Source organism: Eptesicus fuscus, chromosome 1 (genome assembly GCF_027574615.1).
Source record: "Eptesicus fuscus isolate TK198812 chromosome 1, DD_ASM_mEF_20220401, whole genome shotgun sequence".
NCBI lineage: Eukaryota > Metazoa > Chordata > Mammalia > Chiroptera > Vespertilionidae > Eptesicus > Eptesicus fuscus.
Window position 1 is genome coordinate 22,244,877 of NC_072473.1, and position 26,684 is coordinate 22,271,560.

General features: G+C 37.8%; 1 protein-coding gene across 2 annotated transcripts in view; it reads right to left on the minus strand.

The window, feature by feature from the left end:
* The window catches only part of DMD (dystrophin), a 1,914,059-nt gene that overhangs the window by 749,277 nt on the left and 1,138,098 nt on the right, over positions 1-26,684 (minus strand). For both annotated transcript variants that reach the window (XM_054720874.1, XM_028129748.2), the window contains exon 45: positions 20,418-20,526. In XM_054720874.1, coding sequence (XP_054576849.1) covers positions 20,418-20,526 — 109 coding nt within the window. The remainder of the gene's footprint in view (positions 1-20,417; positions 20,527-26,684) is intronic.

The window sequence follows — 26,684 nt, forward strand, 5'->3', positions numbered from 1 at the left end:
GAACAAATGCCAACTGTAAAGGGATAAAGACTTGTCATGGGTTAAGTCCTGGGTAATAACAACATATAAGAGGAAAATGTCAACTGACTGGTGATGTCAATAAGTGACCAGAGAGATCACTGAAAACAAAACTAAACAAAACAAGAGAACATGAAACCTCAAAAACTAAGACAATGGAGAATTTAAATTGAAGGGGGGTGGGTGATGCTTGGTTAAGACTATCAGGGCATTGAGGATAAGGTTACAGAACCATAGCAGAGGGCCTAATAATTAATTAATGAGATCTTACCTAGTGTATTAATGCAAAGTATGTCTTTTTTTCAATTTTTTTTATTAAGGAATTATATGTGTACATATCTTACCATTGCCACCCCCCACCCCACTCCCATATATGCCCTCACCCCCCAGAGTTTTGCATCCATGTTATGCTTATATGCATGCATACAAGTCCTTTGATTGATCTCTTATCTCCCCCACCTCTCCCTAACCTTCCCCCTGTAATTTGACAGTCTGTTTGATGCTTTACTGTCTCTGTATCTATCTTTTTGTTCAAGTTTATAATGTTCTTTATTATCCATAAATGAGTGAGATCATGTGGAATTTTTCTTTCATTGACTGGCTTATTTCACTTAACATAATGTTCTCCAGTTCCATCCAGGTTGCTGCAAATGATGAGAATTCCTTTTTTTATGGCAGCATAGTATTCCATTGTGTAGATGTACCACCGTTTTCTGATCCAGTCATCTGCTGACGGGCACCTAGGCTGTTTCCAAATCTTAGCTATGGTGAATTGTGCTGCTATGAACATAGGGGTGCATATATCCTTTCTGAATGGTGTTTCTAATTTCTTCGGATATATTCCCAGGAGTGGGATTACTGGGTCAAATGGGAGTTCCATTTTCAGTTTTTTGAGGAAACTCCATACTGTTCTCCACAGTGGCTGCACCAGTCTGCATTCCCACCAGCAGTGCACGAGGGTTCCTTTTTCTCCACATCCTCGCCAACACTTGTCATTTGTTGATTTGTTGATGATAGCCATTCTGACAGGTGTGAGATGGTACCGCATTGTCCTTTTGATTTGCATCTCTCGGATAATTAGTGACGTTGAGCATGTTTTCATGTGTCTCTTGGCCTTCCTTCTGTCTTCTTTTGAAAAGATTCTATTTAGGTCTGTTGCCCATTTTTTTATTGAATCATTTATCTTCCTTTTATTAAGTTGTATAAGCTGCCTGTAGATGTTGGAGATTAAACCTTTATCAGTGATGCCATTTGCAAATATGTTCTCCCATGCAGTAGTCCTTCTTGTTGTTTTGTTGATGGTTTCTTTTGCTGTGAAAAAGCTTTTTATTTTGATGTAGTCCCATTTGTTAATTTTCTCTTTAGCTTCCATTGCCCTAGGGGCAGTGTCAGTGAAGAATTTCTTTTGGCATATGTCTGAGATTTTGCTGCCTGTGGATTGCTCTAGTATTTTTATGGTTTCCCGTCTTATGTTTAAGTCCTGTATTCATTTTGAGTTTATTTTTGTGTATGGCGTAAGTTGGTGATCAAGCTTCATTGTTTTGCATGTATCTGTCCAATTTTCCCAACACCATTTATTGAAGAGACTGTCTTGACTCCATTGTATGTTCATGCCTCCTTTGTCAAATATTAATTGAGCATAGTGGTTTGGGTCAATATCTGGATTCTCTATTCTGTTCCATTGATCTATATGTCTGTTCTTGTGCCAGTACCAGGCTGTTTTGAGAACAGTGGCTTTGTAATACAGCTTGAAATCTGGTATTGAGATCCCTCCTACTTTATTCTTCTTTCTCAGGATTGCTGTGGCTATTCGGGGTCTTTTTTTATTCCAGATGAATTTTTGGAGAGTTCTTTCAAGGTCTGTGAAATACGCCATTGGTATTTTAATGGGGAGTGCATTGAATCTATAGATTGCTTTGGGTAGTATGGACATTTTAATGATGTTGATTCTACCAATCCATGAACATGGTATGTTCTTCCATCTGTTTACGTCTTCCTCTATCTCTTTTTTCAGTGTCCTGTAGTTTTCTGAGTACAGGTCTTTTACCTCCTTAGTTAAGTTTATTCCTAGGTATCTTAATTTTTTTGATGTGATGGTAAATGGGATTGCCTTTTTAGTCTCTCTGTCTTTAAGTTCATTATTGGTGTATAGAAAGGCCATAGATTTCTTGGCGTTAATTTTGTATCCTGCTACATTGCCGAATTCATTTATTAAGTCTATTAGTTTTTGACGGAGTCTTTCGGATTTTTTATGTACAGTATCATGTCGTCTGCAAATAAAGACAGCTTTACTTGTTCTTTTCCAATTTGGATGCCTTTTATTTCTTCTTCTTGTCTAATTGCAATGGCTAATACTTCTAGTACTATGTCAAACAGGAGTGGTGAGAGTGGGCATCCCTGTCTTGTTCCTGTTCTTAGGGGAAATGTTTTTAGTTTTTGTCCATTGAGTATGATGTTTACTGTGGGTTTATCATATATAGCTTTTATTATGTTGAGGTATGAGCCTTCTATTCCCACCTTGTTGAGAGTTTTTACCAAGAAAGGGTGTTGGATTTTGTCAAATGGTTTTTCTGCATCAATTGATATGACTATGTGATTTTTATCTCTCAATTTGTTTATGTGATGTATCACGTTTATTGATTTGCGGATATTGTACCATCCTTGCATTTCTGGGATAAATCCTACTTGGTCATGGTGTATGATCTTTCTGATGTACTGCTGGAGCCGATTTGCTAGAATTTTGTTGAGGATTTTGGCATCTATGTTCATGAGGGATATTGGTCTGTAATTCTCTTTCATTGTGTTGTCTTTATCTGGTTTTGGTATTAGGGTGATGCTGGCTTCATAGGAGGAGCAAGCTCCTTCTGTCAAGCTCCTTCTAAGCTCCTTCTATGAAACAAATTATGTCTTAATAGTCAAAGTATGATGCAATTTCAAAAAATTATATCATACAAAGAATGTTAAATAAAAAGTGTACAGGAAATGGAATGAACTCATCTAATATAGTCATAATCTAATCTCAAGAAGTGAATAGACCATAAAGTAAGGTAGTATAGAAACTTAGAACATCAACAGATCTGTAAAGATTACATGTGACAGAAAAATAAACAGTGGTAGCACAAATATATTAAAGAATTTGGAGGGGCAGATCCTTTATGTCACAAAGGATGACAAAGGAAGTGAAAAGTGAAGGACTGAGAACAAAATTTAAAGATAGTAGAGACATGTTTAAATGAAATATAAAGACTCAAAAAGACTTATAGGTAAAGACATGGAAATAGCCAATTTGTTTCAAGAAAACAATAACCCTTTAGTAAGCAAAGCTAAGACATGGGTTATGTGACAACTTCCAAAGAAACATTTTAAATTAAATTTTTCTACCACTACAATATTTTTTATTATTTTGTTCTTTTCTTACAGATAGAAATATTGAGGATGATAATATACTGGAAAAGCATTTAATTATTCTTCCATTTAAATTCTAAAATAAATTGGTTAAAAATTGGGTTGAATGATAAAAATACTTCAAAACCTCTCCTCCCCTTTTAATACTGGCTATGATACCTTTGAGCCTAGAAATAGAGGTCAGACCAATACTTCTAATATGCACACAGTTTTGTTCTACAGGTTTTATCTATTTTGTGAACATAAATTTACCCAGTTGATTCAGGAAGAAGATGAGTTGTGTTTTTTTTTTTTCTTTTTTTTCTTTTTTAAGCTAACAGTGAATTAGCAGGAGATTCAACATTCTCCACATGGAGTTGTCACTCAAAACACTGACATCAAAATCAATGAAAAGTGTTTCCAGTCTTTTTTTGAGTATAATTTGTAGTAGAGAGGAAGTTAAGGGAAAAGTGTGAGAAGACAGCTAAGAAAAATAGGTAGAGAGATACGTAGCAAAGACGGGGGAGGGTGGGGGAGAGGGGGCACGGCTTTATAAAATCTATAGTTGGCAAAATGATCCCAATTCCATATGGAATGAATGCTAACATCAATGGATTGAGAATCATTGGACAATACATTTTGAGTGAGCCCACTTGGACCTGAGCAACATTCTAGACACTGAGAATGCAGTAGTAAACATGACACAGCCAGGGGCATAATGGAGTTTATATTTGTTAGACAAAAAAAAGATAGTAAATGAAAAAAATATTTAAAATTATTTTAGAGAGTGTTAAAGGAAACGAGAGGGGTATAAGTTAGGCCAGGGCCTATTAAAAAGTAGCCATTAGCTCACTATGAAGACGGGCAAGATCTTTAACCCCTATAAGTTTTCTTAGCTCCTCTAGCTAGCTCTGTGTCTGGAACAAGAAAATGGCCATTACATCTTTATTTCCACTTCTTTACATACCTCTACCATTCATTTCCCATTTCACTTTTCAACTCGACTTTGACACTCACTCTCATTTCCAGAAGACTCTGGCCCCTGGCTCAAGGGTACCCTCTCTGTCTCTAGCCCTGCTTGCAATTATCCTGTGCAATCTCAGAATCTATAAGAGCGGGGGGGGGGGGGAGGGTTTGGAGAAACTTGGTATCTATTTGTGACTTCCTCCTTCATTCTCAGGTAATGTGGGTTCAATGATAAGTAAAAGAGATCAGAGCCTGTCTTTAAGAGACTCACAGCCAAATTGTCTCAGAGTTAAACAGAAGATTCGACATGTGCTTTGGAAAAGCAGTATAAATGATGACATTTACACTAATAATGGGAAATCTAACCTAGTCTAGGAGGTTAAGAGTCTTCCCTGAGCACAACATTTGAACTGAGACCTGAAAAGCAAATAGGCATCAAGTGGGAAAAGTAAGGGGAGGTTGTCCTAAGCAGAGGTCAGTATGCGCAATGGCTTGTAGTAAGAAAAAGCAGGCCCTTAAGCAAAGCAACAGAAAGGAGTGCGATTGCTGGATTGTATAGTAAGAATATGTTTAGTTTTGTAAAAATCCACCAAACTATCTTCTAAAGCAGCTGTACCATTTTGCGTTCACACCAGTAATGAATGAGAGCTCCTGTTGCTCCACATCCTCACCAACATTTGGTGTTGACAGTATTCCAAATTTTGACCATTCTAACAAACAATTAGGTTGTTGCTTTAATTTGCATTTTCCTGATGGTGTATGATGTGGCACATCTTTTCATATGCTCATTTGCCTTCTGTATAGCTTCTCTGGTGAGGTGTCTATTAAGGTCTTGGGCCTATTTTTAATATGGTTGTGTGCATTGTTCTTACTGGTTAGTTTTATGAGTTTGTATATATTTTATATAACATTCCTTTATCAGAAGAGTCTTTTGTAAATATTTTCTCTCAGCTTGTGGCTTGTCTTTTAATTCTCTTGGAAAATGTTGTTTTATAGTCCATAAAATTAGAACCCATAGTTGGAAGAGGAACATCACCAATAACTAAGAGTGTATTGAAAAACTGACTTCTCATCTCCCTGAGAATGACACCTTCTGCTGTTTCTCACTACATATTTTATATTTTTCAAACTAGTTAATTATTTAAGTGTTAGTCTTTGAAGTGGCATTATAATATCCCTTTTCTGCTTATCTATGATGCTTATTTGCGAGACCATTTCACCCTGTACAAGTGTGCTAATGGTTTCAATGATCAAAGCAAGCTCAGATGTGGTATAATAACATTGTCATCCCTAGAACTGTGAGCAGTGGATTCCAGATGATAACAGAAATGATAACTTCTACTTGGATACATCTAAGGGTGCCTCAAAAATTAAATATATGGGACTTGTGTTTGCAATAATTAAAACACATTAAAAAATATATATTTTTTTTGTATTTTTGCTGCTGAGATAGGAAAATGTTCTCTGAAGTGAGGACAAAATGTTTTAGGCTTAATTTCTTCGTATAAGCACTACTAAATGTTTTTCAAATGACAGTGGAACACTGCAGCAAGTACTTCACACCATATCTTCATTTTTACTATGAGGGCTTTACAACTTTTCATCCTATGCTAGGTAAATGTTATTATTTTTGAGTAAGCCTTAAAAATACTGTTGATAAGAAATCATTTCTTCTTGGAGGAAGTTTTAAAAAGATTAGAAAAAAATACATTTAAAAACATATATTCCCTTTATTAGCTACTATGAATCTATCAGTAATCTATCCTATATAATAAAAGCCTAATAGGCAAATCAACCAAACAGTAGAATGGCCGATCGCTATGATGTGCACTGACCATCAGAGGGCAGACGCTTAATGCAGGAGCTTCCCCCAGCCCGCAGACCCCAGGCCGGCCAAGGAGGGTGCCAATGGCCCCCCCACCCCCGATTGTCCCGCCGGTTACCCTGCAGATCGGCTCTGATCACTGGCCAGGCCTAGGGACCCTACACGTGCACAAATTTCATGCACTGGGCCTCTAATCTATCTATAAGAAGGGTCAGTGAACTACAGTTCTAAGGCCGAATTTGGCCCACCACCTATTGTAAACAAGGTTTTACTGGAATACAATCACACTTATTCCTTTATAGAACCTCTATAAATACTTTTGCACTTCAATAGCTGAGTTGACTTTCTGAACTGCAAAGCCAAAAATATTTACTATTTGTCTCTTTACAGAATAAAAGTTTGCCAACCCCTGATCTAAAACCTTCTTGAATTAATTTACATAATTAACCTACATACTTCTTACTGAAATAGTGTATTCTATAAACTAATAATTTACTTTAAACAATAATGGTTTTTTATTTGCCCCAAATTACATCTTCCAAGCTTCAAAAGGCATCCCCTAATTGCAGTGTGATATGATTTGGTGAATAAATTCCTATTCTCATTAGTATAGTTAGAAGAATAATGAGACAGAAATAGGAAGATAAAAGGTTTTGTTCTTGATTTCAACAATACTACAAAGCTACAATAACCAGCATAGTATGGTATTGGTATAAAATAGACATATGGAACTGAATAGGGAATCCAGAAATTAACTGACACTTTTGTGGTCAATTAGTGCATGACAAATGAGACAAGAATATACCATGGAGAAATGACAGCCTCTTCAATAAATGGTGGTAGGAAAACTGGACAGCCACATACAAAAGAATGAAACTTGACCACTATCATACACCATGCACAAAAATTAAATCAAAATTAATTAACAACTTGAACATAAGACCAGAAATAATAAAATCCCTGGAAGAAAACATGTGGTAAGCTCTTTGGTGATATGTCTTGACGGTATATTTTTTTATCTGACTCCAAAGGCAGTGGCAACAAAAGTGAAAATAAACAAATGGGATTACATCAAACTAAAAAGCTTCTGCACAGCTAAGGAAGCCATCAACAAAATAAAAAGGCAACCTACAGAATGGGAGAAGCTATGTACAAATCATATATCTGATAATAGGCTAACATCCATAATACATAAAAAGTCATATAGCTCAATAACAATGAAAACCAATACAATTGAATTAAAAAATGGACAGATGATCTGAATAGTCATTTTTCCAAAGAAGATATATAGATGGACAACAGGCACATGAAAAAAATGCTCAGCATCACAAATCATCAGGAAAATGCAAATCAAAACCACAATGAGATATCACTTCACACCTATTAGAATGGCTATTACCAAAGACATAAGAAATAACAAGTATTGGCGAGGATATGAAAAAATGGAACCCCTATGCACTGCGAGTAGGAATGTAAATTGGTGCAGCCATAGATGGAGGTTCCTCAAAAAATTAAAAATAGAACTACCATATGATCCAGAAAGTGTACTTCTGAGTATACACTGAGTGGCCAGATTATTATGATCTCTGAACTCATAATAATCTGGCCACTCAGTAATATTAGAAGCCCAGTGCATGAATTCGTGCATGGGTGGGGTCCAGCCAGCCTGGCCATGGGGAGGGGACATGGCAGTTGGCCGGCCTGCCTGCTGGTCCAACTTCTGGTCGAGGGGACAATTTGCATATTAGCCTTTTATTATATAGGATATACACTGAGTGGCCAGATTATTATGCGTTCAGAGACCTTAATAATCTGGCCACTCAGTGTATATACAAAGAAAACAAAAATACTAATTTAAAAGACATATGTACCCTTATGATCACTGAATAATTATTTACAGTAGCCAAGATATGGAAACAACATAAGTATCCATCAAAGGACAAGTAGATAAAAAAGTATATATAATAGAATACTACTCAGCCATGAAAAAGAATGAAATATTGCTATTTACAATAACATGCATGGGCCTAAAGGGTATTATGCTAAGTAAAATAAGTCAGAGAGAGAAAGATAAATATTGTATGACTTCTCTTATATGTGAACAAAACTCTAAAACAAAACAAACGACAAAATCAGACTCATAGATACAGAGAACAGACTGGTGGTTGCCAGAGGGGAGGGGGTCTAATAGGTGAAGGGGATCAAGAAGTGCAAATTTCCAGAGATAAAACCAGTCATGGGAATGTGATGTACAACAGGAAATTCAGTCAGTAATAGTATACTAACGTTGTATGGTGACAGATGGTGACTAAAGTCATCATGGTGATTATTTCAAAATGTATACAAATGTTGAATCACTATGCTGTATACATGAAATGCATATAATATTGCATGTCAATTATACTTCAATAAAAAAAGATTCTGTCTTGAGTCCTCTCTTATTTAGTTTTCCCAACTATAGCAAGAGGATAATCCTCATTCTTTGTGGATAGTTTTTAAGATCAAAGGAGATAATGTATACTGTAAATAATTTTATTGTTAATGATCATATAGATTTTCAAGTTCTATTTTATCCCTTTCCAGCTTCACTGACTATAGTCATAGCTTATTTTAGTTAATATCCTCATGACAGTCTGACCAAGCTTATAACACATTTAGTTATTGTGCTTAAGTGGGTTACTGGCTAGTAGAGAGGTCAGTAATATTCATTTTGATGTGTTCTAACAAGGCTGCTAACTTTACTCCATTTTATTTTCCTGGAAATTCAATATCATCTAGAGGATTTTAGTATTTTTAAGTATATAACCCCTGGTTTATTTTATTTTTTAAATATATTTTTATTGATTTCAGAGTGGAAGGGAGAGGGAGAGAGATAGAAACATCAGTGATGAGAGAGAATCATGGATTGGCTGCCTCCTGCACACACCACATTGGGGATCGAGCCTGCAACTCGGGTATGTGCCCTGACCAGGAAACAAACTGTGACCTCCTGGTTCATAGGTCAATGCTCAACCATTGAACCACACTGGTCGGGGTAAACCCTGCTTTTAAATGAAATCTTAAGAAGAAGCACATCATGAGAAGCATGCAATGGAGGAAGGCAGTGGACCAGTTGAAATTGGAGATGAAAGGTAAAGGGAGGTTTGGGGACATATTGGAGGTACATCTTCCTCTTTGAGGGCAGGGCGGGTATTCAGAAGAGATTATGAACTCTAGGTTTCTGGTTTGTGTGCTTGGTTGGATGAATTCAAAGACAATATTAATTTCAATTATTTTAGACCCAAGTAAACAATAGGGTCCAATTTATTTCTCGCCCCCAAAAAAAAGAGTTTACCAAGGAGGTTATGACATTTCTTAAGAGATGAAATGAAGTGCTGTTTACATAGATTTCCTTAACTGATTTTAAAATGTAGCCCAGCACTGGGCTATAGTGCCTTGTGGTCATTTCCAGATAGACTTTTTATAATTCTACTGTTTTGCTGGATTTTTGGCTTTGGACTGCCAAATATAGAACTGGGAGAATAAATAAAGTTAAATAAAAAAAACATTGTAGGAGAATCAGACTTATCATCATAATGCCTTTTTTTGTCTCTATTGCCCTGTCTTCCAAGGGAGAAAAAAGAAAGAGAAAAAAGAGAGGGAGGGAGAAGGAAGGGAGGAGAAAGGGAGGGAAGAAAATAAACTATTACACATTTCTTCTTATTGAAATCACTTTCATAGCTATAGGGTTAGTATTTAAGTATCAAGGGTGCTACTGTTTTAGACCTAAATCCACCCACATGGCTTTAATATAAGATTTGGATGTCAAGATAAGAAAGGAGGGAGAAGTATTGCTGTTGAATTTCATTAAAAACATATTACCAAAGAATGAACAGTATGGTAGAATTGATTCCACAGTCTATGGAGTCTATTGCATCATCTGCACTACCAAGATCAAGTATGTTTAATATAAAGGTTAAAGGTAGGCATGAACTTTAGGAATACCCAGTTGTAGAGTCATGCTGTGTCTACTTAGTAGCTGGTTGTCTTTGGGATAACAATTCTCTCTAAGCTTTACTTCCCTCCTATGGTAAAAAAAAAAAGGAGAATGTGATACCTATTTCATAAGGCTCTTGAAGATTTAGCAGAACAATGCACAAGGAATATTTAGCAAAATGCCTGGTACAGAGCAAGGCATTAATGCATGTTAGCTCTAAGATAAATATTAGGTATGATCGGGTCAATGCAAAAGCAAGGTGGAATAATTGAAATAAAAGCAGGCAATATTTTTGAAAAAAAAAAGTTATAGAACCAGACTATGAGACCTCAGAGACCCTAACAGAGTTCAACATGAAGTGACAATGTTGTTTTGACTAATTTACATCAGACCTTTGTTGTTAAAGCACACCTTCCTCAATATCCTCAATATGATGCATTTATTCACCCAGATAATAGATACAAATGCAGGCATTCAAATGTTGCTTGGAGCCAGAGATCAAGATGGAAATCCCCAGAATCACAGAGATTTGTGTCTATAAACCTGCTTATTATATTCATATTCAAGGAGGTTGGAAGAGATAGTGTCAGCTTTTTAACCAAAATCTTTCTATTACCTCTCCCTGTTGGGGTTGTAGCACATACTGTGAATGACCTCCAGAGATCCTCAAGCTGTATGCAGAGAGCAAATTGAATCTGAAAGCTTTATTAGACAAGTTTGTCTTTCAGCTGATGGGAGAGGATGTCAGCCGTACTGGCAAAAATAAAATTTCTTATGAAACAGGGTCCTGACCTTGAAAACAAATTTCAATTCAAAGTGCACAATTCAATTCTGAGTTATGTTCTTATTTGTTAAACATGGAGTGCAGGTTCAAAAGAAAAAGGTACATTTCATCTCAAATAAGAATCTGTAAGAAAAATAATGGGACTTCTCTTTTGATCTTGCTGGACTTCGTAAGCAAAAAAAAAAAAAAAATGCTTATCACTAAATCATAGGTTTTTAAAAAAATCTATAATAATAAAAGCATAATATGCTAATTAGACCAGATGTCCTTCTGGCCAACCTTCCAGATGAAGCCGAGGCTGCAAGGGAAGCCCGGGGCTTGGAGGGAAGCCTGGGTCCCAGGTGCCAGAGGGAAGCTGGTGCTGGCAGCTGGGGGAAGGAAGGCCTACTCTTGTAAGAATTTCATGCATCGGGCTTCTAGTATACTAATATTCTAGGAAACAACTTTTTTACTGTCTTCAATATAGGAAGTAAAATTACCTCTTCCATTTAAAATCCATAGTAAACATTGTAGGGAGTTTATTTATATCTTCTATCCATGAATTTCTTCAAGAGCAAAGACTAATCCTGGAAAACTAAAGTGACATTGGAGATTGACTAATTTGTTTATTTCAATATTGTTTCCCATTTTTTTTTTTTTTTAGTGGCATGCTATTTAGTTCCTGCTGTTCAATGCTGGAGAACAATGACTTTTTTTTTTTTAAAGTTGTGATAATGACCTCTGAAGCAAGAATCGAAAGTATTATAATTTTGACTCTCTTTTTCTTATTTTTCTTTATCGATTAAGGTATTACATATGTGTCCTTATCCCGCCATTGCCCCCCCCCCCAAACCCATTCATGCCCTCACCACCCTGGTGTCTGTGTCCATTGGTTATGCTTACATGCATGCATGCAAGTCCTTTGGTTGATCTCTGCCCCTTACCCCCCCCCTCCCCTACCTTCCCTCTGAGGATTGAGCATCTGATCAATGCTTCTCTGTCTTTGGGTCTGTTTTTGTTAATCAGTTTATGTTTTTCATTATAATCCACAGATGAGTGAGATCATGTGATATTTATCTTTCTCTGACTGACTTTCTTTTTCTATTGTAGGTCTATATTACAATTTAGAAACTGGTGCAATTAGTAGCGTTAGCAATTTTGCCTCAATATTAGCATAGCTAAATTGAATGTCTCATGAAATCATCATGGGCTGACAAACGCTCTGGGAAATAATATTAAACATATTTTATTAAAAATATTGAAGATGAGGGAAGAAATAAATTATATAAATTTTAAGAGGAAGAGAGCATGTGAGACTGTCAAGTACAGGTTCTCAAACTGGGTATCAGGACATAGTTAGGAATGAGAGCTAAGGAATGAGATGGGGGATAGAGTTAAGCTGCAAAATTTTCATCAAATCCATAGCATATTTCTTTTTTACTTATCCTGTAGTCTTAAAAATTAGTATGTATCTCTGATAATATGAGGATAAACATATCTGTAAGCTATATCTAAGAAGAAAAAAAATTTGATATATGTAAGAATACTGACGAGCATTGAGATCAAATTCAGATGTGGATTGAAGTCCAGATTCTGCCACTCAATCTCTTTGGTATTATAATTACACAGTAGGTTGACTTATTTGATCCAACCCTAAAATACATGTTTATTGGGTCAAAATATATTAAACACCTACTATGTGCTAATCATTGAATAAAATTGCATACATATTAGGAAATGAAAACTAAAAAATTACATAAATAACTTAGTAATCAAAATAATGATAAGAATATGAAAGAGAAAAGTATGCTTCGAGAGTGTATAATAGGAAGCTCAAGGAAAGAGCCTGTAGAATAAAAGGCATAGCTGAGAGCTAAAGGATGAATCAGGGGAGAGAATATCCAGGCTAGAGATTAGTACATGTGGAAACCCTGAGCTCAGTAAGAAGTAGACATACTAAAGGAACTGAAGAAAGCCAGAGAGGTTGGAGTTTGAGGAAACGGGGAGACAGTAGAACAAGAAGGGTAAGTATGGGCACTGTCACATAAGACCTGGACAAGCAAACCGAGGGAGAAGAGCATGTTGACCCTCCCTTTTCTCCTTGAATGCAGGAAATAAATCTCCCTATGAAAGGTATCCTCATCCTTGCTCCAAAGGGGCTGAGAGAGAACCTTATTGCTAGAGTTAAGAAAACCAAAGCTAAGAAGGCTTGTAAGCATACATGCGTAAAACAGACAATAGTGTGGTGAAGGCCTGGGGAGGGGGCGGGAGCAGGATGGAGGAGATCAAGGGGCGGGGAGGGATACAGGGGGCATCTATAATACTTTCAACAATAAAGATAAATTAGAAAAAAAGAAACATTATTACTATATTTTTGCTAATTTACTACTAAGCTCTCTTTCTGTTTGGATTCCTTACTAATGAACACCCAAACCTAAATTTATTCCTATCAATTCTTCCAAACTTATTGTTTCTTTGTCTAAAAAATATAATAATCTGGGCTAGTTCATCATTTCACTGAGTATCATTTATGATCTCCTATATGTATGTATTAAATTGTTTTTCCCCTCCTGTTAATCTGATGTTGTGTTAATTTTATTAGTCCAGCCATAAGAACTCAAAAGGGATAGGAGGGAGAAATGTCCCTCTCCCCAACAATGGCACCTCTTTTGTGTCTCTGAGAAGGATGGCACAACCCCACTGGAGACCTCTGGTGTGGAATATGCCTCAGAGTTACCCTACAAGGAGTGAAAAAAATGGGATATTCATCCATCAACTGCTGCCCATTGAGTGTTGCTCTAGGAATGATTCCTCCCCAGCATTACAACCTGCTCTGCAAGTGGGTGAGTTTCTCCTATGGCCAGAGAAATGTCTGGGAAGAATCACAGGTACTTGAATTTAGAAGCCTATCTATATCAAGAGCAGAGTGGACTTATTGGACCACATTGATAATCCAATATGGAGTCACCGTCAGCTATGTCAGTTATGTCAAATGCTATGTGAAGACTGAGTTACTAGTAATGGGATGTAATGGGAATGCCCTTAGGAGGGGCCCAGAACATCCCAAGCCACAAGTCTGAACAGTTGGATAAAGACTGCATCTGGGCACCAATATGAGTAAGACCTCCACCCCTGGTGGTCTATAAGAACTCAGAACTCTGACCATCTAACACTTGAGACTAGGTTTACCACAGGTCATGTTTGGAACTCTACTGGACTTCAACTCTACCTGACCTGACCTGACCTGTGTCACCACTGGAGCCACCTGACTTGTGATTGACATCCACTTCTCCACCTGGGGACACACCAGTGACTGGGACTTCACACTGGATGCTCACTCTGCTTTCTTCTATCACTTAAGCTCCCATTTTCTGTGTGTAACCTGTGTGCGACTCTATTGGCTTATTGAGAAGGTCTCCCCTAATAAACCTGGCATTGTGAAAAGATATAAATGTGTGTGATACTCTCTTCAGGGATGCCCTCTTGCTCAAGACAAAGTCCCAGGCATTAAAGGCCAATTTTGAACCAATTTATATCTTCAGGTTTTTGTGAATAAAGTGTTATTGGAACACAGCCATGCCCATTTATTTATACACTACAGGCCCAGTGCATGAAAATTCATGCACTGGAGCAGGGGTCCCTCAGCCCAGCCTGCCCTCTCTCATAGTCCAGTAGTCCTCAGGGGCAGGAGGCTACCCGGCAATCAGGGGAAGGCAACGCCCCTATCACACCTCTGCTGCTGCCACTGCTGGCAGCACAAGCCTCAGTTGCCCCTGGTTACCTGAGCCTTGGGCAGCCCTGGGCAGCTGCAATCCAAGGCTTGCCTGCACCTTGGGCATCAGCTGGGCAGTCAACATCCAAGGCTTGCCTGCACCTCGGGCTGGCTCTGGATGGCTGGGGGGCTGAAGGGACTGGGGGACTCTGGAGGCAGATGTGTGGAGCGACCGTGTGCCTGTTGCCCCGGCATGGCTGAGGGGACTGGGCACCACCATTTTGTGGCTGTGGGTGCCATCATCGTTGAGGTTGGGGTAGTCAATTAGCATAGTCCCTCCTTATTGGCTGTGGGCGCCTCTTTCTTTGTGATGGCATGAGCATGAGGGTCAATTAGCATATTCCCTCTTTATTAGATAGGATTGCCTGTGGTCTGGCTACTTTCAGAATATAATGACAAAGTTAATCTTATGATCCACAAAGCAGAAAATATACACTATCTGGCTCTTTACAAAAAGTGTGTGTTGATCCCTTATCTAGGTGGTAGCACAATTGGGATTAGAATTTAGGCTTCTTGACCTCTAGGGCAGCACTTTTATAATTACATTTGAGACTTGCTCTCCCTAAAATTCATTACAGGAAGAGATGATTTTATCAGTGTTTAATAAACTAGTAATCTCTATTAACGGTCACTTCCATGTGTCTATATATACAATGTTCATTCATTTAATAGTTATTATGCTGGGGCATTTGAAAAACTTCAATATCCTCATTTGGAGTCTTCATATTAAGTATGTTCTATATGCAATTTCTTTCGAAAATGCTAAATTGGGTATTGTCGAATATGAATGTTCCCAGACCCAGCAGCTTGTGGTTAAGAAAGAATTCACATTGACATTTGCAACCAGATTTGATGGCTCTTTGCCTCCATCTGCCATGCAGGCCTTTAGTCCAATGCAAAGTCCTATCTACTTAAATGTTTCTGAGAATCTCTAGGGAAGCTTCATATAAGCATGGCTATTCTCCCCACAGGTCTCTGAGCTGTTCTGCTAGGCAAATACTATACTAACTGGGCTTAGAGTGCTTTCCATATACTTGAACTTCCAAGCTACAAAGTCTTTGGGGGGAGGGAAGAGGAATGGTGGTGCTAAAATAACATGGAGTTCCCTTTGGCATCCCTAGCATTGGATGTCACTTAAATTCCACCCCATGTTGCATGCAGGAGTAGGGATGAACTCCTCCAGTCATCATAGGCTTATGAGAGTAGCTCTTAAATGAGCAGCAGAATCACCATCACCTGGGGACTTTTTAGAAATTCTAATTCTCATATTCACTCTAGATCTACTGAATCAGTAACTGGGGTTGAAACCAAACAATCTGCGTTCTAATGAGAAATGGGTGATTTTAATGTATGGTTAAGTTTGAGAACCACAGACATAGGACATTGGATGCAGACCAACATTGTCATTCATGTCTGCTTCCTCTACCCATTTCCCTAATGTAGTTGTTTGTGTGCAAAGATGACCATAAAAAAGCCTCCCATTCCTGTATGTAAGCCCCTGTGCAATGATATTATAGCTTCTCCCTTCAGGAAGTGAAGTCTATTTTTATATCCCTTGAATCTTGACTGGCCTTACAACTTGCTTTGACCAATAGAATCTAGCAGAAGTGATGTTGTATGAGTCCAGGCATCAAGAGGTGTAGCTTCCATTCTTACCCTTTCAAAATGCTGTCCTGAGAATGCTACATAATGAAGCTCAGTCTAGCCTACTGGAGGATGAGAGGCCTTGTATGGAACCAATCAAATTGATAGTAAGCTTTCAGATATCTGAGTGAGTTCATTTTAGACCATCTAACTCCTGTTGAGTTGCCAGATAACTCCATGTACACAAATGGCTCCTAGAAAGACATTCAGAATAACTATCCAGCTAATCATAGCCTAATATGCAGACCCACAGAATCATGACCAAGTAAATAATTCTTGTTTTAACACATTACATTTGGAGTGTTTTTATGTAGAGATAGATAACATACATTCAGGTATCCAAGCAACTGATTGCAAAGAATTTTTTAAATTTTTCCAACATGACTATTAATCTTGTAAATTGAAACAATTTAAACAGCTCAGAGAGGACCATCTCATCCGCAGAGTATTACATAATTTAAGTAAGCTGACACAAAGAAACTTGGTTTGGTATTTTTTAAAAAGACCTTTGGGCTTCACTTTCCATACATATAAGAGAATATTCAACCAGATGACAATTTCAACCATTATTCTAAGTCCAGAGTTCTATAATTCTAAAAGATTCAGAGTTCTAGAATTCTAAGAAATTCAAATAGAGTAAACTGATTTCTTCTATTAAGTAGAAAAGACATAGCAATATATCTCACTTTTATTCCCCATACATCAAATATTGAGTTAAATAACATTAACTACTGGCTAGCTGCCTTCATATCTACAATTTCCATTAGGTTCTTGAACAAAGAGATAGTGCAAGGCACAGCAAAAACAAAACAAACAAAGCAAAACAAACAAAGCAAAACACAACACAGGTTTTGGAGCCTGACACACTTGGATTGGAATCTTGGCTCAGTTTCTTCCCAGCTGTGTGGCCTTAATCTAGCTATTTCCCCTCCAAGCCTTGGGATTCTTACTTTTATAAAAATTGCTTATAACCATATGCTCTTTGCAATTATTTGGAAGATAAGGACATATGTAAAAGCAGCTAGCACGATAGTATAATGAAATTTACTATGATGAATTATAAATTACATTATATTAAAATGTAATAGGTGAAATAATCATATATCTAAACCACATTACAAATCAGATTTTTTAATACTGTATTTGTGATTAACTTTCTGGACGTCAGGAATTTGAGTAATTCTTAATTCTGATGTTTAAACCAGATGTTAAAGAAAAAAAAATATTTTGTTTGAATAAAAGTAGCTCTGGATCTACCTGAATCTCTATTGATTGTTTTCATTCAACATTTGTGGATTTAACATTTTTACTTTATGCCCAGCTCTGTGTCAGTTTACTATAAGGGATGAATACTCCTGCTTTTGAGAAAATTCCTCTCTCCTTCACTTCTTCATCTCTGGCCCAAGCTTAACCAGTAATCTCCAGTGGCTTGGAGCTGCGGCCATTCCCAGACTTTCACTACCGGCAACAATGTGGAGGGACAAGGTGGTGGCAAGGAGTGGTAGGGGGAGATGAGACTCTTAGGTCTGGGAGAGGTAAGTAGGGCATAAAAATGTCTTCCACTGTTTTGGCCACATGTACCCTTGCTCTCTGCTTTGGATTCATTAGTCTCTTTGATATTTTTCCATCTTGCTCCAGTTCAAGGCCTTTACTCTGGATGTTCTCTCTCTTTCTGGAGTAATTTCCCCCAGATATACATATGGCTCACTTTCTCATTACTAACAGCTTTTTGGTATTCTCAAATGTTATCTTGAAAGAGAAGCTTCCCTGTATAGAAAGTTATGTTCTCATATTCACTCCCTTTGACTTGTCTCCTGTCTTCTTGTTCTTCATAACTGTGTTTCTCAAACTTCAGTGTGTACACAAATCACATGGGGATGCTATTCAAACACAGATTATGAATCATTAGGTCTAGGGTGGGGCCTGAGACTCTGCATCTCTAAAATGCCCATTTGACGTCAATCTTCGAACTACACTCTATAATACTTAATATCAAGATAGTATCTATTATTTTTATTAGCTCATCACTTTTCTCTTCCAGAGTACATATTTTATGAAAGGAGGGACTTTATCTTATTCTATGCTGCATCCTCAGCACCTCATATGATGTCCAATACATGAAAGTTATTCAATAATATTTATTAAATGGATGAATCATACCTGTTGGTGAAAATCAAAATTGGAATTTTAAGTGTATTTTCCATTAGAAAGATTATTGTTACACTTAAGTACTTTACAGGTGAAATAGATTATTGTGCTCTGGCTTTGTAATCCGCCTACCATGAGTTAAGTGACTTAAACAGAGGCATAAACCCATAATTATGTTCAGAGTTCAACAAACTTATCAACAAATCATTGGAACCCAATCTCTTTACAGAGTTAGAGAGTTGAACATATGACAGAAAGGTAGTGAACAAATATCAATAATTTGTGCTGAGGGAACCAAAAATTACAGGTCTAAAAAAAAAGTAGCCCTAGCTTGTTTGGCTTAGTGGATAGGGTGTTGGCTTGCGGACTGAAGGGTCCCTGGTTCAATTCTGGTCAAGAGCACATGCCTGGGTTGCGGGCTCGATCCCCAGTAGGGGGTGTGCAGGAGGCAACCAATCAATGATTCTCTCTCAACATTGATGTTTCTATCTCTCTCTCCCTCTCCCTTCTTCTCTGAAATAAAAATATATTAAAATAATAAAAAAATATGAAGAAATAAAACTGGTATACTTAATTAAATATAAACTCTGATATAGCAATTTTACTGTCCTGAATGATTAAAAAAAGGAATGCTTGCATGTCATTTTCAAGTCTTCAATGTTATTAAATCCAACTCTGATGACTGTGCAGAAATCCTAGGGGGCACATGAAACACACTGTCCCCAGATTGTATGGCCTCTTTTAACACAAGAACTATTTGTGCCTTCTATTGAATTATCATTGTGCTACCGTGGGTGTTATATTTCTACTTGATATAAAATAAATATAAACTTTACTTGAAGAACCAGTCACTATGCTTTAATACTTCAATCACTTGATCTTTTAAAAGTAAACAAGGCAAAAACTACAACAACAAAACAAAGATGTTTTTAGCCCTGCATAATTATAGGATTGGTATAGCAAAGAACTTTTCTAGCTCTTCCCCCCCCCTCCCCCCCCCCCCGAGGCAGCCTTAACATTACAATGAGATTTTATGCATACCTTCTACTAACAAATGACTAGAAAGTGAAATAAAAGACTGAAAATACGCAGTGAAAATAAAAATTAAAACTATAGTTAAATGAAGAAACATTCCTCCCCCATGCCTGCTTTTAGGAGTCATGGTCTCTTTTTCTTTTGTTTGAACCAAAAATCAAAGCTCTTAAAATTGTTTTGAAATGGAACAGGGAGAGGGGCTAGGAGGACTGTGTTTCTGTGGTTTCAGGAATTTGTATAGGCATATTTGAAGAATATTGTCTAAATTATACAGGAATCATTGAAAATGAACCCTCATGCATTAGTACTAGGGGGTACTCTGGTGCTCCTTCCTAATCCCCTGTTCAGGGACAATACACCTATCCCTGATGCTGGGAGTATTGGTTGTTAATGGTGTTCCTTAACTAGAAATTGCCTTTGGCCCCAGAAAATACTTCCGAGGCCTCCCTTTCCTCCCTGTGGGCAGTCCATGAGCAATGAATAGCTGGGTCAGGAATATAAAGACCAGGCCCTCACCCTGCAATTCAGGACAGCTCTGCAGAGCCAGCCTAGTTCTAAGGCTCCCATGGAATCAGCTGATGGATTCGGCCTCTGTCATAGTCAAATCACCCTTCAGCCTCTTCCACTCTCTGCTCCAAAGTACCTTTCTTCATCATAGGTGTATCTCCATAAAACACACTCCACTATACTTTTGTCATCCAATACTCTGAATCAGAGTCCATTTCTAAGGAACCTACTCTAAGGCATTTTGTATAGTAAATAATACAAAGTTTTATTCCTATTTTAAGAATTGCAACAAATTTTCCCTTTCACCCAGACATCGCCTCACTATCGTGCTTTTGAGCAAATGGCGACAGCCAAAGAGAATGTGATCCAGTATACTTACAGGCTCCAACAGTGGCCAGTCCAGGAGCTGGGCCAGGTTGCTTTGCCCTCAGCTCTTGAAGTAAACGGGTTACCGCCTTCCACTCAGAGCTCAGATCTTCTAACTTCCTCTGTAATAGAAAAGCATACATGTTATTTATTTGATTAACATCTTAAAGATAACTTAATTCAGGAACTTATTAATTCATTTTTGAGAATACATTATTGTATTTCTATTGTATTTCACCTGTAAGTTAATTATTCTGGGTAAAATTCCTTTTCAATTTACCATAATTATTTTAGCCAACCACCCTAGAAATATTTACCAATTATTTGTTGCATACAGGGCTTTTGCTCCAGGCACAATTTCATTTAAAGGAAGTGGAATGCAGACATTACAAAAATAAAAACAAATCAACCATCAAAAAACAGTGTCATTTCAGCAATTGGCTTGAATCTTGTAAATAGTATCTAGTGTGGCTACATATGAGAATTGTCCAGAGAACATTAAAAATATCCTAATACCCTGGCTCATGACAAATCAATTATATTAGGATCTGACCAAGGCAAGGGTATAAAGGCTCAGTCAATAGGGCTCAAAGTTGGGCCATTTTGAAGGGCCATTTCAGCCGCAGGGCTCCCAGTAGAGTCAGCCAAGCTTGTATAGGTTAGTTCTGTGCTAGTATATGTTTACAACTGGCTTTCTTGGGGTGGTAGGAAAAGGCCCTGATTTTAGTGTTTGTCCATTTCTGTGGTGTAAATATTCCCTATAGCCATGTTTAAGTTCTCAAGATAATGTCAAGTAGCTCCCCAAATGCCTGAAAATTTGAAAATGGGCTCACATGAGCAGATACAAGCTGGCTCCAGTACACCACTGGGTAGCCATATGATCACAGTAATCCCTCCTTATCTGTGGAAGATGTGTTCCAATACACCTGTAGATGTCTGAAACCATGGTTAGTACCAACCCTTATATATACTATGCTTTTTCCTTACTGTATATATACACCCAAGTTAAAGTTTAATTTATAAATTAGGTGCAGTAAGAGATTAACTAGAATAACTAATAATAAAATAGAATAATTATAACAATATGCTGTAATGAAAGATATGTGAATGGCTTTGGAGTCCTTACTAAGTAAAATAAGGGTTACTTGAATACAAGCATTGCAATACTGTGACAGTCAACCTTATAACCAATGGCTACTAAGTGACTAACAGATAGGGAATGTATACAGCATGGAGATGCTGGACAAAGGGATGATTCACACCCAGGCAAGATAGAACAAGAAGGTGTGAAATTTCCTCACATCAATCAGAACAGCACACGATTTAAAACTTATTAATTGTTTATCTCTGAAATTTTCCATTTAATATTTTCAGATCACGTCTGACCATGGACCAGTAATTGATACTGTGAAAAGCGAAAGAAACTGCAAAAAACAAAATTTTGGATGCCGGCGGGGGTGTGTGTGTGTGTGGGTGTGTGTGTGTGTGTGCACATGCGCGCGCTACTGTACTTATTGCCAGTAGAATGTGAGAATATCTGTCGGTTCTGGGGTGAGGCTTTTGCAAAAAAGAGTAAGGTTTTCCCACCCTTTCTTTCTTTTTCCACTGGCTGGAAGCAGAGGACTTAAGGTTCTAGGGAAAATCTTCTCAATGCATGGGGATTAATTCTAATGTCCTGGAGCAGTGGCTTTCATAACTTTGGGTTCATCAGGATCACCCATAGGCCTTATTAAACCATTGATAGCTGGGTTCCAGCTCCAGTGGTCTAGATTCAGTGTCTTGGGTGAGTCCCAAGAACTAGCATTTCTAATAATTTTCCAGTTGATGCTGATTATCCAAGACCAAAGCCTAAGCAGTTCACTATACCTAGTGAGTTACTTAAACATCACCACCCTTGACAAGAATAAGAAAACAGGTCTGCAAGTCATTTTCTATAGGACTTAATTCTATTGAGGAACCCCACTTGAGAAAAGCTGTCAAGGGAATAAATACTAAAAATTCATCATGTCCTAATTTAACTGTCATCTGTGCTTTTGATATTATTTATGTCTATAGTATCTAACATCATGTCAAAAAAGTGCTTTTAAATTTTTCTCCAGAATTCATATTGTTAAACACTTAGTATCATATCAATGAATATAACTCTTTTTATTTATTAAAACATAAGCCTTGAGTCAAAAAGCAAACAAAAATGTCTCTTATCAGTGTTGAAGACTACCATTGAAAGTTTGACACGTGGAAGATATTTATCCATTCTGACATCAGAGCTAAACACTGAGAATTAAATAGTATAAAAACCCAGTGAAGTAATGTATATTTGATTTCTTGATTCTCTTGCAAAGTTGCAGTGACTTCCCAAGGACAAATATTAAGAGCAACTAAATAGTAATCATGTTGAAAACCAAAGGTAGTAATAGAAAATATGGAGAAGACAATAAACATAGAAGTAGATAACTAGAAAATGTAGTAATCTTGGTCATTGAAGAGATAATGGCACAACATATGGTGAAGTCTCATCATACACCATTTAATTTATATGTAGGGAGAGAGAGGGAGGGAAGGAGAGAGAGAGGGAGACAGGGAGAGAAAGAGAGAGAGAGAGAGAGAGAGAGAGAGAGAGAGAGAGAGAGAGAGAGAAACTGATTATAGATTCATTTAAACATTGCTGGGATCTGCCTACTATTCTACTAAGTAAGCATATGGCCCCAAAGTGAGTGGGGGAGGGGAGATCAGAATTTACATTTGACTAAGGTTTCACTTTCTTCTCATAGTGCAAGCATCTCACTGTGTTGAGTTTGATTCTAATATTTAAAAGTATGCAGTTAGCCGAAACCGGTTTGGCTCAGTGGATAGAGCGTCAGCCTGCGGACTGAAGGGTCCCAGGTTCGATTCCGGTTAAGGGCATGTACCTTGGTTGCGGGCACATCCCCAGTAGGGGGTGTGCAAGAGGCAGCTGATCGATGTTTCTCTATCATCGATGTTTCTAACTCTCTATCCCTCTCTCTTCCTCTCTGTAATAAAATCAATAAAATATATAAAAAAATAAAAGTATGCAGTTATCTTATAATGTGGCATCTAGAAAAAAATCAACTACTTCATCTGTGTATTAATGGAAGAAACAGTGAGCTGTATTGAACTTCATAGTACATGAGCATCACTTTATAACAAAAAGAAACAATAATTAATGCTGATAATGACACCCCTTAAAATTAAGAAACATTGAAATTACATTGTGTTTTAGAATGAGAAGTCCTGGATTTCCATTCTAAATCATTACTACTGGTTGGGTGATCATTGGCAAATCAGATAAGTCACTCAGATTTATTGACCTTGAAACATAGATATAACACTACCACATAACTCATAGCTTTGCTGGAGAAACTAAATGAGATATTTTATGTGAAAAGAACTCTGTGAACTGTAAAGTACTATAAAATTGTTGGTTAGTTATTATGCACTACTTAATGAAGCAAATCAGAAAACAGTCAATAAAAGTGTTCACTAAAATAGTTAAAATGAAAATATTTCAATGCTGAAAGGACTAGGTTTTGGTTATCCTGAAAAGAACATGTTTATATATTTAATTTCCTTTTAGTAATACAAAAAGTCTGAACAGTCTATACATTTATTTGAATGCTATCTTATACACTGTTATTTCCAGATGGGTAAATGAGGTATTATTATAATTTCAAATGTAGAGACTTTAAAAATTCAATGGTATTCTGAATGAGCCACAAAAATCTAAGGATACTGCAAAGTATTAAAAATGCAATAAGCTCAGAATTGTATATTTTCCAATCTTTCATAGTTATTAGCATACTAGAGGCCCAATGCATGAAATTCGTGCAAGAGTAGGCCTTCCTTCCCCCAGCTGCCAGCACCGGCTTCCCTCAGGCACCCAGAACCCGGGCTTCCCTCACAGAGGGAGGCTCCAGCCACCAGCTGTAGCCCACTGATTGGTAGCCTGGGCCTCCTTTGGGGTGATCATGGAACCCCACCATTGATCATCCCTCCAGTGGTGGCCTGGGCCTCCTTTTGTGGGGTAATCATGGGGTGATAGCCAGGCCCCTGATCAATCACATCGCACCAGCCTTGGCTAGCCTGGTGCCAGTATGTGTCATAGCATGGTCTCAGATGGTTGTTCGCTGTTTGCTGTTTGGTTGTTTGGTCAATTTGCATATTATGCTTTTATTATATAGGATAACATCACATAAAATGGCTATAGATTTTGATTCAGGTGATCACAACAGTCTTGCAACTTATTGTTACTTTTTTGTTGTTGTTGTTGTTCATCCTCACCCAAGGATATTTTTCCATTGATTTTTAGAGAGAGTGGAAGGGAGAGAGAGAAAGAGAAGCATCAATTGGTTGCCACCTGCATGTGCCCTGACTGACCAGGGCTGGAGATTGAGCCTGCAACCTAGGTACATGACCTTGACTGGGAATCAAACCTGAGACCATTTATTCTGTGGGCCAATGCTCTAACCACTTAGCAACACTGGCAAGAACCTGTCTTGTAATTTATTCAAGCATCTGCTGTAATTTTTAGTCTTAATTGATTATTTACGTACTAAGAAAGATCTGTTTTGTTTGGTTTGGTTTTGCTTTCTGGTCCTCTGGCATGAGCCCGTATTTTCTATTCTCACATCTTTTCTATTAAACTGTAAAGTTCTATCAAGTGGCAAAATTTTTTTGGTTGCAGCAACTAAAAGGAGCATTCTTCACATAATAAAGTTTAAGTAGTTCTCAATAAAAATCTGTGAAAGGTAATGATTTGCTAATCATGTCAATAATCTTAAACCAAATTTAAGGGAACCAAAGATATGTATAAACTTAAACATCTTAAAATATGAAATCAGTGGGATAATAGTTATCAAGTACTATTCTTCATCATGTTCCAATAATTTTAAAACTTTGAATACAATTTTATTTATATGTGGGATCTAATAAAATAAACAAATAAACAAAACAGAAACAAATTCATGATACAGAAAACAAACTGATGGTTTCCAGATAGAAAGGGTTTGAAGGGCTGGGTGAAATAGTCACAGGGATATAAAGTACAGCATAGCTTATATAGCCAAAATAGTTACAAAATAGTTACAAAACTTTCACAGCTTGTAAGTTATAAAATATTCACGAGGATATAACCAATAATAATGTAATAGCTATCTATGGTGTCAGATGGGTACTAGACTTATTTGGATGATCACTTCTTATGTATATATATTAAAAGACTAAGTGATCATCGAATCGGAAACAACTGAACAGACGACTGAAAAGGCTGTGTGGGGTGACCAGGCTGGCAGGGGGGTTAGTGAGGGACGACCAAACGACCAAGCAGTGGGCTGCGTGGGGTGACCAGGCTGGCAGGGGGGGAAGTTGGGGGCACCCAGGCCAGCAGGGGGGGCAGTGAGGGGGCGACCAGATGACTGAGCAGCAGGCTGCATGGGGCTACCGTGACTGCAGGAGGGGCAGTTGGGGGTGACCAGACTGGCAGTGGGGGCAGTGAGGGGAAACCAGGCTGGCAGAGGGGTCCAATGAGGGGTGACCATGCCAGCAGGGGGTGCAGTAAGGGGCAACCAGGCCAGCAGGGGGCGGCAGTTGGGGACAACTACACTGGCAGGGGGGGCAATTGGGGGTGACCAGGCCAGCAAGGGGGCAGTTTGGGGTGATTAGGCAGGCAGGCAGGTGAGAAGTTAGGAGCCAGTGATCCTGGATTATGAGAGGGATGTTCACAGGATTGGGCCTAAACTGGCAGTGGGACATCCCCTGAGGGGTCCTTATTGGAGAGGGTGCACCGGGCCTCTAGTCCTATATAATAAAAGGCTAATATGCAAATTGTCCCCTCAACCAGAAGTTCGACCAGGAGGCGGGGCTGGCCGGACCCCACCTGTGCACAAATTTGTGCACTGGGACTCTAGTGTTATATAAATGTTAAATCACTATGTTGTACACATGAAACTAATATAATATTGTATGGCAACTGTAATAAAAATTTAAAAACATTTAAAAAATAAAGCATCTGCAATACATCTAAATATAGGGAAAAACAACAACCTTGGAATATGCTAAGTAAATTGCATATCCCAGCCTTTCCTCACAAGAATTCAAATGTAACAATCAGAGTGGATTCATATTTTACCCAAAGAGAGAATGTTTGAGATCATTTTTATTTTAAATGGCAAACTTAGTTTCATTTGGGGACTTTCACAGCAAAGCATTATTTTCTATTGTATGTCATTTGCTTGGAAATGGTCATTAAATGCTAAGACAATTA